General features: G+C 47.0%; 1 protein-coding gene across 1 annotated transcript in view; it reads left to right on the top strand.

Moving 5' to 3' along the window:
- Positions 1–8,865: 8,865 nt before the first annotated feature.
- The window catches only part of T265_11175 (hypothetical protein), a gene marked incomplete at both ends in the record, with an annotated part of 27,026 nt that continues 22,520 nt past the window's right edge, over positions 8,866–13,371 (top strand). Inside the window, 3 exon segments of the mRNA XM_009177763.1 lie at positions 8,866–9,581; positions 9,594–10,053; positions 13,122–13,253. Of these exon segments, the coding sequence (XP_009176027.1) occupies positions 8,866–9,581; positions 9,594–10,053; positions 13,122–13,253 (1,308 nt within the window).

Genomic DNA, 13,371 nt, shown 5'->3' with positions numbered 1-13,371 from the left:
CTGACAGTCGGTCTCTTTGATGAAATGTTTACCACCGACAAACCAGGATGTAGGTTTGTGAAAGAAAACCCGTTTCCACTCAGTGCAGTCATCGCACTCACCTTGGTGTGCTCAAGAAGTCCCATGATCAGCAAGACGCCACATCACTTGGAACGCAGCAAATCCAAGTGTTAAGCTCACTAAATCCACTTGAGTTTGTACTTGGCTAAGGCCTGAATGTGGTGTACTGGATTTGGAGTTTAGCGATTCGGGCAGTTGATAAGGTAATCCACCGATGTTTCCTTGTTCTAATGCGGTGATCTCAGTTAGTTATTCGGATGAAATTTGGGGTCGAAGGCACGTCGTTACTGACTGTTTTTTGATGTCACCGCACTCTTCGAAAAGAGCCAATTCGTCCACGCTTCTCGTGCTCAAGCTTCGTTTCCTGAAGCGCTACGTGGCAGTTGAGCTTAGCGCTGCCGCCTAAAATTTATCCATCAAGATGTTGGCTTGTTTCAGAAGTCACAACCATATTTGGCACAATATTGGGTATCATAAAAGGTGTTACCCACGCTATGAAAAATCTAGGGCAATAGCTTTGTGAAGCGTGAATGAGGACCACGGGCTAAAACCCGTTGTGCTTATCAGCTGTGGGATCAAACCATTCGGCTAATTTTGTTCAGATTAATATACTCCTTCACCATCGTGTTTGCGCCTCTTTATGTTGGTTGGTTTAGCCCCGAAAATTCAGTTGCATTTCCCTACGCAAGTCATCTCAATAACACTGCGCCCGGAAGCCGGCCACCCCTAAGAACCGAACATCACATAATACGCAGGATGTGTTACGTGCAGGCTACAAATCAAGCGAAGGCATACCTTCATCTTTCAGAACGCAAGCCAATCTGCATCGACGCTTCCCGTAACCTCAAAAGGATTCCAGCACGATCTTTTGGAACATTATGTGATTACCCATAACTACAGTCGTGATAATTTTCCCTTACCTCCATAAAGGGGCATCGGTATGCCATAAGGAGTGAGCCAGGACGCCAGAGGCCGGTACAGAGTTGCAAGATCGTTCGGCAATTCACAACACATTAGGTGCTTAGAAAAAACGTAGGAGAAGGGAGGAGGGAGTCAGTCCGCAAAACAGACAAGTAAGCAGAAAATTACCCTTTGACTTTCACACAGGATTGCGAAGATGATCGACAGCCTGCAACAATAGAAGAGTTGGTTAGCTGGACTGTTTTGGCCGAAAATCAAAAGGTAACTAATATGATACCGAATTTGGCGAATGCGAAATTATTTTCACTTGCTGGCATCATAACTGAGCAACCAAGGGTAATCAGAATGTAATCGACATACACGTGAATCGCCTTGCAGGCATAAGGCGTACATAGTACCAGAAAACGTAATGCGCGCACCTCAACTGATGTACCTTCTAGATGTTTTCTGTTCCAGAGAGTACCATAGCAACTTAGATCTTGTTCAATTATGGTGAGTACGAGGGTCTCCTCTGCCAGTGGAGAAACCGGCTACCCGTTCCAAAATTTGCCTGCCCTCTTTTAGAGCGTCATCACTGACACAAATACTGTCTTAGGACACTGGTACTTCACTGCTTCTCCGTGAAACAGTGAAGCCACTAGCAGCATGGTGACGTTAGTGGGATCACACAAATTATAAATAGATGGAACATCAGCAGTAGACATATTCAATCAGATCGGCCTGGCGGTGGAAGCAGGCTGATGCAATCAGGCGGCTGATGGGGCATAAAATTGTTCAAAAAAGTGTGATTCAGATTTATTCCATGGCTGAGACACTGGAAATACATCCTTCAACGGAGATCTTCGAATCACGAGCATAACCGCGTGGCAACGATAGGTGGTGTGGCTGCCATAGTAGTCCATCCTTTGAGCGACATTCTCCCGCAAATATCCCAAACTCCAGACGGGAATACCAGGAAACTGGGTCAGCCAGAACTTTGCATATTTACCATCCCGGAAAGGGTATATGCGGTCGGCTCACACAAGTATCTCACTGGGTCATGGAGGCACACAAACCGTCACGTCGCGATGGCGTTTTCATTTCTTGATGGGTGGATTTCGTCAGATGATGATAACCGGCCGCTTTAATGAAATGGTTTGTATTATCACCCTCGGTGCGTCTCTATCTAATAAGTACAGCTGCAGCAGATTCTGAAATTAATAAACAGACGAGCATATCAAAGATCACCGAAAGGTACACATTTAGCCTTCTCCTTAGAAGTCATCAGTTCAATTCATTGGGAAATCTAGTCAGCCCCCACATAAGGAAATAATTATTGGGATTCCAGCACGCAAGTTTCCGGTGCTAAATTCACCATGTCTGCTTGGCGTTTACGGAGAGAGAGACAAGCAAATATACTGCATCACTGATTTTCTGGTCAAAATGTAAGAAATCACTGGCACCCAAATGTCTCGATTGACGTACAAGTAATCCTTCAGTGGGCGGATTCCACTCTTGATCATTGGTAGGTTTTCTGCAATTTTGTTGCTAAATACGTTTAAAAATCTGAAGCGATGTTATTGAACGTAGGCGAGCTTTTGGTGAGTTCTCGCATGATAATCATCCCGACGGGTCATGGGCGTTGAAGTGTCTATAGATTGAACCCATGCAAAGGCGGAAATGGCAAGCAGAAGGCTCAGGCTTTTCTCCGATTGTTTTCATCTGTCATCGCCATGGAACGGACCCGTAAGGCATTCGACCATACAAATGCAGTATGCTTGTGCCTTTTTTACACGACCTATGGCCGCGTACACTAACCGGTAGAAGGATCTTCATAACCAACAAGCAGCCCTTGGAGAAAAGCGATGCAGTATTCACGGATTCACGGATTCACGGACAGAGTGCGCAATAAAACGAATGTAGGGGTATGTTGACGTGCATCGTTGAGACTCCTGCATATGAGGTGGATGACAAATGTCATTGCAGATAAATATACGTGGGCTAGCCGGCTAGCCTTCCAAAAGCGGGCAGCTGTGCGTTTTTAGTACCTATAAGCTCCCATACTTGCTTGACCACCGTCGTGTGAGCCAGCCGTGAGGATCAGGCTTTGCGAGGTTTGGGCGAATTTTTCATCTTCAATTCCCGTGGCCTTCCATTTCCACCAGGAAGCATGGGCAGGATAATTTGTGGGGTCGAGTTATGCTTTCAGTCGAGATTCAAACAGCGCCTTGCTCTCTCTTACAGACGACATCATGAACTCGACCTACGGAAGCGCCACGCATTTATATCATCGCTGCCAGCAAATTAAGTTTCATTTCTAACAATCTATCATCACCTCCGGAGCTGTTAATGCAGTTACATCTTGTACCTGGCTCAAGGCACCAACAGACTTTTTATGCGATTCCTCGCGCTAGCAGGCGTACCGCTCTACGCTGATAACTCGGAAAACAGGTGGGCGACAGCCGCAGAACGACAAAAAACCAACCCGAGAAATTTGAGCGAAAGCCTCGATCTTATGTGCCAATCCGTGAATCCGTGATATCTTCAACATGCCGTGTTTAGACGAGCTACGCCAACCTGAGAAAGTTTTTTGTTAATCGAGGAAGCAGTTTCAGGAACCGTTGGCTATAGATCTCCTACTCCCCCCAGAAATTTCACAAAAATCGCTTATCTGGAACTGCCCATTGCAATCCGCCCTGTAGCTCTTCAAAAGTTGGAGTCAGTACGAAATGAAAGCAATCAGAGAACTTTTTTTGAAAATTGCAACCCGCTGCATAGGGTAGAGCGTCAGAATATCTATTTTTTGATTATAAGGCATTTACGCATGTTTTTATTGCCTTCGGACGCCCAAAGACGGTTCATCTCGATGTGCCAGCGGTTCGTACGGCAGTGATTCATCAGTGTCGAACACTGATGTCATGCGTCGATGATGCCGATGAGGATGATCGTACTGGAGAAAGCCTTCACAGATTTTTCTCTGGTCTTTCGGCCGGCAAGTGCTAATTTCGCGTTCCGTGGATTGGCACAACCACGTCTATTATCGCTAACAAAATAGCCACGTGGAACATTGCTTACATCAACGTCTGCCCGAGTGCACATCTCCCCAGCCAAAAGATAAATGTGTATTTCCTAGTCGCCGAAGAAAACTGGGCACTAAGCTTTCACGGCTTGCTTTATATGGATTACTGACAGATACGGGAAGTTTACGGCCATAGAAACTGTGGTTTTTACCGCCTGTTAAGGCTGTAAATCTAGTAAGTTTGGGAAACACCATTACGCAGGGTGGCTAAACTACAACGCTCTTCTCATGAAACACTCTTAACTTGCATCGGAAGAAAAATAGCCGCTAACCTTTCGGAATATCGACGTGGTTCTCTTTAGAGAAGGTAAAGTTTCCCGAGATTTTGTCATGGCCTGCGGGACAGGTTTGAGCGCACTTCAGATATCACCTAATTCTAGCGCCTTTACATAAGCAACTAATGGAGTCAGTTTACATAAAGCCCAAGCAGACATCCAGCGTCTACAGAGGCTGCGATTTAAGACAGAAGTGTCCTAACCGTGAGGATGGAACTCTTGACAAATCTAGAGGCTTGTGATGTGGTTATCCGCTCTACCCTCGGAGATGACAAACTTAATAGCTTGACGTATGTTCACTGGTAGATACTGAGAAAAAGTAGTGAGTAAAACCCAGCCTAATCGTCTGCTCACCATTAAGACCCCAAAAATGGCCAGACAAATCTCTCATATTCTTCACACAGCACTAGGAACACAAGATGTTATCCGGTTTTGCCAAAGCGGCGCCACCCGAAACAACAATTTTGTGGAGTGTATTTTGACGTCTTCCGTGCTTCAACGGAATTTCTTATAAACATCAGAGCGGTTGCTCATGTGACTATGTCACTCACTATTAATATGCTCCCAGCATGTTATACTAATTTCGTGTTATTGTCCCAGATTCGTTCCATCTTCATACTTTTGGAGAGGCTCAACGAGGGCTGGTGCTGGGTCATAAGCTGTTCCTAGTACCTATAGGTCCATTTTCGCCTTCCGCCCTCCTAATGACGAAGCAATAAACCAGGTTTATGTTGAGCAGTAATCTAATATTTTAAGGAGGCTTGAAGGTCTAGAGGTCCCCCTTAGATGTTTCAAGAAAACCCTCGATAACGTTGTCCAATGACTCCTATTCCATCATTCCTACAGAAAATAATAAAACCCGCAGTTTTACAGTTTCCAATTAGAAATGGCATCACAAATCCCATATGAACCTCCATCTGTGTTGTGCTCCGTTCATACAGTAAGGCGGTCAACTTGTTAGGCCATAAAATTTTCTGCTGCCAGTCATCCCATGTCGCCTTCCACCTTCCTTCGTTCATTGAGGGAATACTACAGCCTCGTGTTATTTTCTTGGCCTTAGCGTTATAACGCCGAAAAACGTCTGCGCGCTCTAGAGGCTTGACTTGACTGAACCACTCATGCGTCTAAATATGCTCATCTTAGAATATGGCGGGCTTCAAAGATCTACCACACTCCCCATTGTTCCAATATCCTAAGGGATATGTGACCTATTTGTCATTGTTAAACACAGCAAAAAACTTCGATGTAACGACATTAAGCTATCTCAGTACAGGCAATACTTAAACAAAATGGATAGTTTCGCATCCTTTTCATTCTGAAAAAACCTTGCTCAGAGAACGTTGCACACCGCTCTTAGGCGACCACCGTCTATCAATACTTAGCACTAATATATCACTCTCTGCCTCCACACATCGCTCGCAGCCTCTCACCTTCCATAATTTTCACTTTTTTCCACACTGCTTCCAGGCAAGGCATGATGTATGTACAGAAGAATTTACCCTGTTCTGATTACGCTGCAGATTCCATGCTGCACATCACCCAATCACCCAACATTCTACAACGTACGGTCACCTCCGTAACGTGGATAATCCTGATTTTGCTTGTCCCCCAAGATTGAGCAGTGGAAGGACTGAAATTTCATCCAGAGTTTGTAATCAGAGCTTAGTGAACCGGCTTTCTGACCCCTTGGTTTTCTATTCTCCTGTACATCTATCGAAGCACAATCAGCCAATCAGCAACAAGCGATGGTTTTCGTGGTTTCTGACTTGTCGCCAACCAATCACCCAGCTGCGATCGAACAGTCTGGATCGAGACCGAAGTAAGCTCCCAGTAATCCAGGATCCTGTCGCTGTACGCCGTATGTGCACTTTACAGCCGTTGTGCTCGTCGTAACCGAATCTTTGCACCGAGGATTTTCGACTGGAATTACTATTACTTGCAACAGGTTGACGGTACAAGAACCTACACAAACATAACAGTAACCGTGGGACATCCAGGGGGAATTATGTTGCATCGAAAAATCATTTTGAAGCATCAAGAAGTGATTAAAACGTAACGCAGGAGCTCGCATTTTGATGGTTAAATCCTGCTCCAAATACCAATTCAATTGACTCAATCACCAGCAGGATGGCAGATTTCAATGATGAGCTTCATGCTGGTCTGCTCTGGCTCGTTAGTCATTTGAATCATTTCTGCCAATATCTGTAGGCATTAGCGAGTTGATTCCCGGGTTCCCCATCCAGGGAAGTGGCAGTTGACGACACGACTAGATTTACTTGTTAGTGTTTCCATACTTCGTTGATAGGTCATAAACTGTTCACCTCTCGGTGGCTTCTACTCAGCACATGGTTGGGAGAAAAGAGCTCTGTATTGTAGACGGTCTTGTGGCGTGCAGAGTACTTGGTCTTACCAGCATAACTTACAAAGTGGGAGTAATTCATCTACCGCGGGAGAATGCCTTCTTAGGATCGTCTGGCGCACCTAAACATTGCAAATTCGACTATCAAAAACTGACGTTTTCCTATGTCTGTGCGTAGGGGCCAAGTTTCTGACCCATAAAACAGTATGGATCTCACTACCGCATTGTAAAATTTGCCCTTGACATGCAAACTGACGTCATTTTGGCGCCAAAGGTGTCGGAGGTTTAAAAAAGCTTCCCGATTCGTGAAGCAGTCTGATTTCCAATCAGTCCACGGGGCTTCATCCGGCTACCCAGGTAACGGATTTATCTACCACATCGATTGGCTTGCCTGAAAGAAAGTATTGGGGCTGATCCAACCAACTCTTGCTGCATCACCTTACACTTCGCATGTGTGAAGCGCATTCCAAACCGTGTGGCAGAGTCATGTGGGTTATTTAAATTTTTTGAATTATCTGAATCAAGGAGAGCAATATCGTCCGCATACTCTGTCTATGAGTGAATGTCTCGGGAGAATTCCGAATGTTGAGGTTCCAGAAGCAGGCACAGAAATTTTAGGAACCGAGATGGCTCAGTGTTTAGAGGGCGGATTTAATTACCGACCTCTGCATCTCAACTTCTGTCTAGGATTGGGAAGTCCGGCAGTATCCCAGTCCTCGTGCCTGCTTCGGGTTGCATGGCAATTAGGCACCAAAAGAGTGCTGAACGCTGGTCTTATTCCGTCACGAAGAGACTGGCCCTTTCTGTGGTGTGACGTTTTGTGTACCTGGGTGACCCATCGAGCTATACTGGGCGGTGTTCCGTAAAAATGGTAATGCGTTTGCATTTCCCGCCAAACACCGCTGTTTTCTGGTTAGGCTTTTGAGCCAAAGGCTTTGGTGGAGGACCCTAATCGTCCTGTTGTCTAGGTGTGGTCCCACTGGCAGTATCCTAGCCCATGTATAACCATGAGATTTACAGCTAACAGTGCCCTCATACCACATTGGTCATCGCGTGGTGTCATCAGCCTGGTCACCATATTCGCTGCATATAGTAAAGCGTGGAATCGAGGACAGGCTGTTGCTGACGCCTCCTTTCCTTCTCTTTCACGTAGTTTTGTTCGCGCTCTCCCCACCCCATTGATAGCCCAGCGCTTAGGACTGATGACTCCGTGCGTACTCCAACGGCTTGGCAAGCAACATTTGTTAGCCATCCGGCAGCGACATCCTCAGGCATCTCGGAATCACTCCTAAGGACTCGAAACCCAGTCTATCTGATCGCCTTCGGTGTCCTCGCTCTGAAGCAAGTAGGACAACAAGCTGCTCTTCCACTCACACTGGACTCGCTTGGCATTGATATGTGCTGTGTCTCAGAAACGAGAATTCAAGATGCAAGCACAGTGACTGAGCTAACCGCTCCGCCAGTCTTCACTCGCTTCCGGCTGCGCACCTCTGGTGATCCAGAGGCTGCTGCGGTGGGATGTGCACGGGTTGGTATCGTGCCAAGTCACCAAGTATCCTTACTTGACTGGATACCTGTTGATAGCCGTATCTGTGCGGTTCGTCTGTCAACGTCTGTGAAGAAGTCTCGCAGGTGGGAAACTGATCAGTGTCTGTTTGTCGCGTCTGCTTACGACCCAATTGACTGTAGCTCCGACGCCGTCAAAGGCAGGCTTTATGACGCCCTGAATGCCCTTCTGCGGCGAGCTAAAAGCATCGTGGCGGTTGCCGGGGCTATGAATACACAAGTGGGCGGGTTTAGTCTATCTGAGACTCATGGATTGGACTTGATACGTACGGACAATTGGGAACGATTGACCCAGCTGTGTGCTGATTGCAGGCTGTTTTTATGCAGTACGAACTTCCGAAATAGCCGAAGTCGTCCGGCTACATGGTGCCCTCCAACGACAGGCCGGTCACAACTCAAATCGAGCACATCGCCATGAGTTACCGATGGTGCAAATAAATAACTCACTGCCGGTCGTTTTGGAAAACATTTGTGGCCTCTGACCACCCACTCGTCCGGAGTCGCTTCAACCTACGTTTTCCAGAGCCGCGTAAAGTGCGGACAAATCGCATGGCAACTGGCCGATCCGGATGTTAGACGAATTTACCAGAATCATCTAGAGTCTCTTCCAAACGCTCCACTATCAGATGCGAACTCATACTGGGACGTGGTTGCCACCTCTTGGCACAGTGCTGGGAATTTTGCCTTTGGCACGACCAAAGCGCTGGATATCAGACCGAACGGTGGCACCACTTAAATCTCGAAGAAATATCTCAGCCTGTCCCGAACATAACCCGGTGCGAAGAGATATCAAACGTCAAGTGAAAGTGAGCGTGCGAGCCGACCGTGAAGTATGGTGGATACAGAAGGCCAAAGAAATGGAAAAAGCCCAGAAAGCTGGTAACACCCGAAGATTATTCCAGTTGATCCGTACAACCGGTCCCCGGAAACCGCCTGTGAGTCAAACCACCAAGCATCAGAATGGAACGACCATCTCGAATAAAGAAAGCCTCGACGGGTGTGCTGAATACTTCGAACAAGAACTGTTGTGGCCACCAGATGGCACTCATCCAGAGCTCACAGGTGAAGTAGAACCCTGGACGGTAAACTTGGAACCACCTACGGCCTCGGAGGTTCACGACTTCATACGTTCTCCCAAAGCCACCGAGACCCTGGTGCGGATGACCTCCCACCTGCACTGTTCAAAGACGGAGTCGAAACCCTCAGTCTTGTCTGATCTGTTCGCTTGCATTTGGGAAAAGGAGTCTGTCCCAGACAACTGGGGCAAGTCGGCGATAGTGCCCATTTTCAAAAAAGGGGAGCTTATTGAGTGTGGTAACCACAGAGGGATCAGCTGGACCCGGTCATAAACGAGACTGTTGGCGTCACTTGTGTTCCGTCGCCTTACGGTGGCTCACGAAATACTGACTCGAGAGCAGCGAGCGGGATTTCGGCCTGGTGGGGGTTGTGTTGACCAAATCTTCACACTGCGTCAGGTGCTAGAACAACGCCATACGTATAAGCGACCCACGATTCTAGTATTCCTGGATTTCCAAGGCACATTCGACTCGATTGATCGGTCTGTCCTTGAGACGCTTGCCCACCAAGGATTGCCCCGGAAGTTTGTAAACATAATACGTTCTTTGTATTCTCAGACTTCCGGACGTGTGAGAATGTACGGAGAGCTCTGCAAAAGCTTCCGCACACAAAGCGGTGTCCGTCAGGGATGCCCACTCTCTCCATTCCTTTTTAACTTCGTGATCGATAAAATAATGAGACGAACGCTGGAGGGTCTCCAAAACCCTGATGTTCAAATAGCCTGTGAAGAAAACCTCGTTCTCATTTTCGAAGAGGAGTAGAAGGCGCAGATGTCTTTGGATGAACTCACCAGCCATCCCATAAAACGCTGGATCCAGCCGCTACGGCTGAGGATGAGGAGATTAATATAATGACAGGCACGTGTTGGAGGCGGTGGTCTGGTCATTTCATTGGTGTTCAGTTGTTCCGTTTCCTTGGTATGGCGGAAAATGGGAGAACCTATCAATCCAGTCAATAGCTTAATGCAGGATCGTCACTGCCTGCCTGACTCACTGACCTATCTGTCAGCGTCACTGGTCGTCGGTTTTTCTCGTCCCGGTACTGTTGCGAGAGTCGAGTAGTTGCAGGACGGGATTAGAAAGGAGACAGAATAGGAAGACGTAATGTACGCTTTAATCGTCTAATAACTGTAGTACATGAGCTGAAAATAGAGTGAGAATCACGAGTTAATGGGTTATGCAAAGGTATGGGTTATATAGTCATGACAGGTACCCCATGTGGGACATGGAAGCTAGCAACGCAGGTAAGGTGACTGGTAAGGATTTTCAAGCATCGTTCCTCGATCGTCTCCATCGAAGCTTGGTTAGACAAAGATCGAGACAAATGGTCCCGTGGCATACGAAGTATATGGTATAATCAGCATAATCCATACACTGTGACCAACTGGTCTGTCCACTGCGGGTTGCTCTTCATGAAAAGCACCTCACTACTACCCCTTTCAGACTCGCGTAATACTTATGATGCGCTGATGTTCAAACACAGTCCTCAGTTATCTTTGCACATGGAGGCCACGCCTCTGATTTACAAAGTAAACAGATCGAACCACAGCAGTGCACAAACGAATTCTGTTCAACTTTAATGCCCATTCGATGCTTAAGTGCCATGCCACACGAAGAAAGCGTTAGGACTGAGTTACTGCAGTCGAGATGCCGCGGTCTAGTTTGAACCACAAACCACCCGGCTTAACCGATGAGCCATCTAAATAATGCGTACTGTACCCTTGGTAGCCAGACTGGTGTAACGTGGATGCCACAAATGCCGGCGTTGGCAAAGGGTTTGCTTCCCCTCACCGAGTTCGGGAAGTGATTTCATCCTTCACCAATCCATTGACTTTTAAGCATCTGCTCCTACATATGAAATTATCTACGCATCGATCGGTTCACCCACAGACACGAGATTTCGGTTTGATCCCAGTAGCGCTGTACACTTTGCAGGTGTGAAGCCTATTTTGAACCGTGCATCAGAATGATTTGTGTTATTTACAGGTGTCTGCTCCGACAAGTACAGTGCTTTCAGTGCACTCAATGTCCGTGGGTGAGTGCTTGGGGACTACTTATATCCCGAAGGTCGACAAACGGCACCACCTGAGACTACTGGATGTGGTGAAATCCAAAGAGAATTCGCTGTAGACAAGTATGCGTCCACGGGAGGAGGCACACAGAGCCTTCATAACCGACAAGATTCTTCCGGACGCCGCCATAATAATATCAATAGCAATGATAATGCTAATAATGTGATGATCGTCTGGGTGTGACGCTCTCTTGATGCCTAGCTGTCATACACCTTGAAGGAGGCACAAGGACTGGAATGCTTCTAGGTTGCCAAAGCATAAACAGAAGCAGTTGAGATGCCAAGGTTTGGTTACAATCACGGACCTCTTTTAATAAGTACTCCCCTTATCCTCTGAGCCAAATTGACACTGCCGTAGTTTCTGATAATCATAAGAGTCAAAAACAGTTTTGAGATAAAGAAGCAATACCACTGGTAGTTGGAAGCCTTGGCGCAGTTTTCGCACCTGTCGGAAGGTGAAGGTAAGGACTCTGCGATCTCGGCTAGGGAGAACCCCGATTCTCCCGATGATAGATCAGCCTGCTCAGAACAATGCCAGAGGGTAGCTCAGAGCTATAACCACTAGGCAGATGCCCTGGCGGTTTTCGAGAGACATTTTGTGAATATAGGGATCACCTCGAGGCGCTGCAGTTTGTCGATAGTATATTTTTATCCCAGGTATTTTACTATAAAGCCATAAGAGGTTCACACCTGAGGATTGCAAAATGCAACCGACTTAGTAGGTGCTTTGTTGCGCCGCAGCAACGTGTCATTTTTCTGAGTGGATTGAAATCTAAAAACCTGGAAATCAACTAAAGTGGATATTGTTGGGCTACAGAGCGGCATTACGTGTGACAGACTGAATGGCGATGATCCACCCGGTGTGTTCCAGAGGAAAGGCAAGTAGCTATACAGCACATACAATGTCGTGGTCAGATTCAAGCGATGTCCACCGAAATGAACGACATTCCTATATTGAAGGTCTTCACTGATAGCTGATTACATGGTCTGAGTGTATAGTCAGTGGCCTCCATGTAACAAGTTTGCGCTGAAACTGTTGCCTAGAAACGAACGATATTCAGCACATAACTGAGGAATTCACCTTCCATTATCTGTGTGGTATGTCATCCCCTAAACGATTTCCAGGATGACAGTCTTCCGGTCTTAGTCGGCTGACAGACATTGATATCACCTATCAGAATCATACTATCTGTGCGTCATACTGGTAAGTAACCGTGACAAATCCTGATAGATATCTTCCTCAGCCTCGGAGCTGCTGTCTGTTGGAGAGTAAACACCATTTATCCTGTCCAGTCGCCAAAACATCGTAGAGACTGGAAACCGATCCTTAAAGTGCATCTATCCCCGGAATTCTAATGTGTGGTAGAGGCAGTGATTGTGGTGTTAGTTGCTTTGCAGCTCGTGAGCTCGATCTATTGGGTGTAGACAGCATCGATCATTTGTACCTATCCGTACTGCCGGTTTTCACTCGGTACACATCTAAGACAAATCAAATGCTTCTCGTTAGTGGCCATTGACACATTTAGTGTCGCCACTCAGACTATAGCAGGAGTATGATGACGTTTCTAGCTGTAGTCTTGGTTGACGTCCGAGAGCGAACGGTTTTTTCATATGCTCGGAACATGTGGCGACTTGTTCTGTATGCATTTGCATCTCCCGCCAAACACCGCTGCCTTGCGGTTAGGCTTTTGAGCCAAAGGCTTTGGTTGAGGACCCTAATCGTCCTCCTGTCTAGGTGTGGGCGCCCTGGCAGTATCCCAGCCCTCGTACAACCATGACCTACACACCTAACAATATTCTCATGCCACATCGGCCGTCGCGTGGTGCCATCAGCCGGGTCGCCTTACTTGCTGCATACAGAAAGCCGGTAATGCCCGGAGATTATTTCAGTTGATCCGTGCGACCGGTCCCCGGAAACCACCTGTGAGTGAAAGCATCAAACATCAGAATGGAACGACCATCTCTAATAAGGAGGAACGCCTTGA

The sequence above is a fragment of the Opisthorchis viverrini genome (genome assembly GCF_000715545.1).
Source record: "Opisthorchis viverrini unplaced genomic scaffold opera_v5_460, whole genome shotgun sequence".
In the NCBI taxonomy this organism is placed as follows: domain Eukaryota; kingdom Metazoa; phylum Platyhelminthes; class Trematoda; order Opisthorchiida; family Opisthorchiidae; genus Opisthorchis; species Opisthorchis viverrini.
This window is presented reverse-complemented; position numbering and strand designations above follow the sequence as displayed.